Genomic DNA, 2,112 nt, shown 5'->3' with positions numbered 1-2,112 from the left:
CGACCAGAAGTCCGTTGTGGGGGGATGGGATGGGGGGGGTTAAGGACCCACCTCCAGCTGAGAGCCCCATGCTGGGACTGAGCTCCCCACCGCTCCCCGGCCCCGTCTGCTCCATTCATCACAGCTAATCAGCTTTAATTCACCACTTTGTCAGTCCAGCAAAAGCCCTTGGAGTTGGTCGATCTTTTCTTCCCCCCAAAACATAATTATTATTATTATTCCCCTGATGAGCGCGAGCCCTTCTGTTACAATCGCCTTTTTGCTTGGACTTAAATAACAATCATTAAAATAAATAATTTTTTTAAATAAAAGGAAGAGAGAGGAGCTTTGCACATTTTTCTTTTTTTTTTTTTATTGTTTTGTATGTGTTTGAAATTGTTTCCCAGTAAATCGCGGCCCTTTGTATTAATTTTACATTTTAAAATGTTACCTTGCCAGGGGCAGGGTTGGCACAGCCGACTTGGAAAAGGAGAGGGAAGGAGAGAGAGAAAAGCCCTTCTCCTTAATTAGCGCGTTTCCCTGTGTGATCAGAGTGCTTATGAAGTGGGTAACGAGTGGGAGGGCGGAAGGACTGGACCCCCCGACACACACACACCTCATCCCTGCATCCCTTTTGGGGTGCCAGTTTGGTCAACTGGGCTGTCGTTGTCCCCATTAGGGACACACAGGGCATCCATGTGATGAGTTGCAGCCAGCCTCGGCCTGGGTGCTCAGGGAGGGGCACAGGGCAGCACTTTGGATGGGAGGGGGTGGTTGTAGGTGGGTGCTCAAGGTGCAAACCACCAGCAGTATGGGATGCGTATGGGATACACACCGCCGTGCCCAAGAGCGGTGCTGCAGGAGCTTCCAATTAATTAGCAAAGAGGGAAAAGAAAGAGCAGAACTGCTGTGTGGTGTCCTGGGGGGCACAGAGCTGTGCTGGGGGGCTGCAGCTGGGGGTCCCTGGGGTATCAGGGGCAGGGGGCAGGTGCTGCAGGGTGGGAGCTGCCACGCGCAGCCCTCTCCCGTCTCTGCTAATCCCTTAATCTCTCAGATAATCAGTGCCAAAAACGCAAATTACAATAGGATTGTGGCACGCATCGGCATTAATACCAAAAGGGTCGATGCTATCGTGGTGAATAATGATTTTGTGCTACTTAGTAGCGAGCGTCGCGGGCTTATTAATCTTATAACAACGAGGTGCTGGGTTTAGTCTTCTGGGGTTGGTGGGGAGGGGGGGGGGGAGAACAGCCTAATGGTGGGGGCTGGAGCTGGGGGGTGAGGGTTGGGGTTAGGGTAGGGTTAGGGTTGGGGGCAGGGTGGAGGTCAAGGTTTGGGGGATATGGTTATGGTGAGGGTCGGAGGGGTCGGGGTTGGGGTCGGGATTGGGGTCGGGGTCGGGGTCGGGGTCGGGGTCGGGGTCGGGGTTGGGATGCTGCTGCTGACACTGCTGTGCTGCAGGTTCCACCGCGGGGATTACACCGTGGAGGTGAGCATCAACGACTACCTGGACATTTACTGCCCGCACTACGAGGAGCCGCTGCCCGCCGAGCGCATGGAGCGTTACGTCCTCTACATGGTGAACTACGAGGGCCACGCGTCCTGCGACCACCGGCAGAAGGGCTTCAAACGTTGGGAGTGCAACCGCCCCGACTCGCCCAGCGGACCCCTCAAATTCTCGGAGAAGTTTCAGCTCTTCACCCCCTTCTCGTTGGGCTTCGAGTTTCGCCCCGGCCACGAGTATTACTACATCTGTGAGTAGATGTCTGCGCTGCAAACACTGCACAGCCCCAAGACAGCACCCACAGAACATCCCCTGCTTTAACATCCTCCTCCAGAGCTGCAGGAGGAGAACCATGGGGAGCGATCAGAGCAGAGTAACAGAATGAAAATAAATGAGCGCCCGCGACCCCGGCGCCCAGCATGGCACAGGAGGCACCGCCGCCGCTCTCCTCGCCGTGCTTTTCTCCATTATTATTTCTCCCCCTTTTTCCTAAAGCATCTGTTTGCGGCCCACTTAATTTGTTCCTTTTATCTATATTAAATTACCATTTTTCCCCCCTCGCTCTCTCCCCTGCAAAATGTCACTCGCGAAATAACCGTGTCCACAACTCTCTCGTCCCCCCCTCCTTT

General features: G+C 54.4%; 1 protein-coding gene across 1 annotated transcript; it reads left to right on the top strand.

Moving 5' to 3' along the window:
• The first annotated feature begins 1,321 nt into the window (after window positions 1-1,321).
• On the top strand, window positions 1,322-2,059 carry LOC100538453 (ephrin-A2-like). Its single transcript, XM_003213891.3, has one exon. It carries the CDS (start codon window positions 1,322-1,324, stop codon window positions 1,739-1,741), a length of 420 nt encoding a protein of 139 aa, XP_003213939.2. The 3' UTR covers window positions 1,742-2,059.
• The last annotated feature ends 53 nt before the right edge of the window (window positions 2,060-2,112 follow it).

This window comes from Meleagris gallopavo, unplaced genomic scaffold, assembly GCF_000146605.3.
Source record: "Meleagris gallopavo isolate NT-WF06-2002-E0010 breed Aviagen turkey brand Nicholas breeding stock unplaced genomic scaffold, Turkey_5.1 ChrUn_random_7180001848322, whole genome shotgun sequence".
In the NCBI taxonomy this organism is placed as follows: domain Eukaryota; kingdom Metazoa; phylum Chordata; class Aves; order Galliformes; family Phasianidae; genus Meleagris; species Meleagris gallopavo.
The sequence above is the reverse complement of the archived record's forward strand: the minus strand, read 5'-3'. Positions and strand labels throughout refer to the sequence as shown.

Bases quoted from the DNA above. Each gene is read 5' to 3' on its own strand.
- LOC100538453 (XM_003213891.3), top strand. From the start codon at position 1,322: ATGGTTATGGTGAGGGTCGGAGGGGTCGGGGTTGGGGTCGGGATTGGG.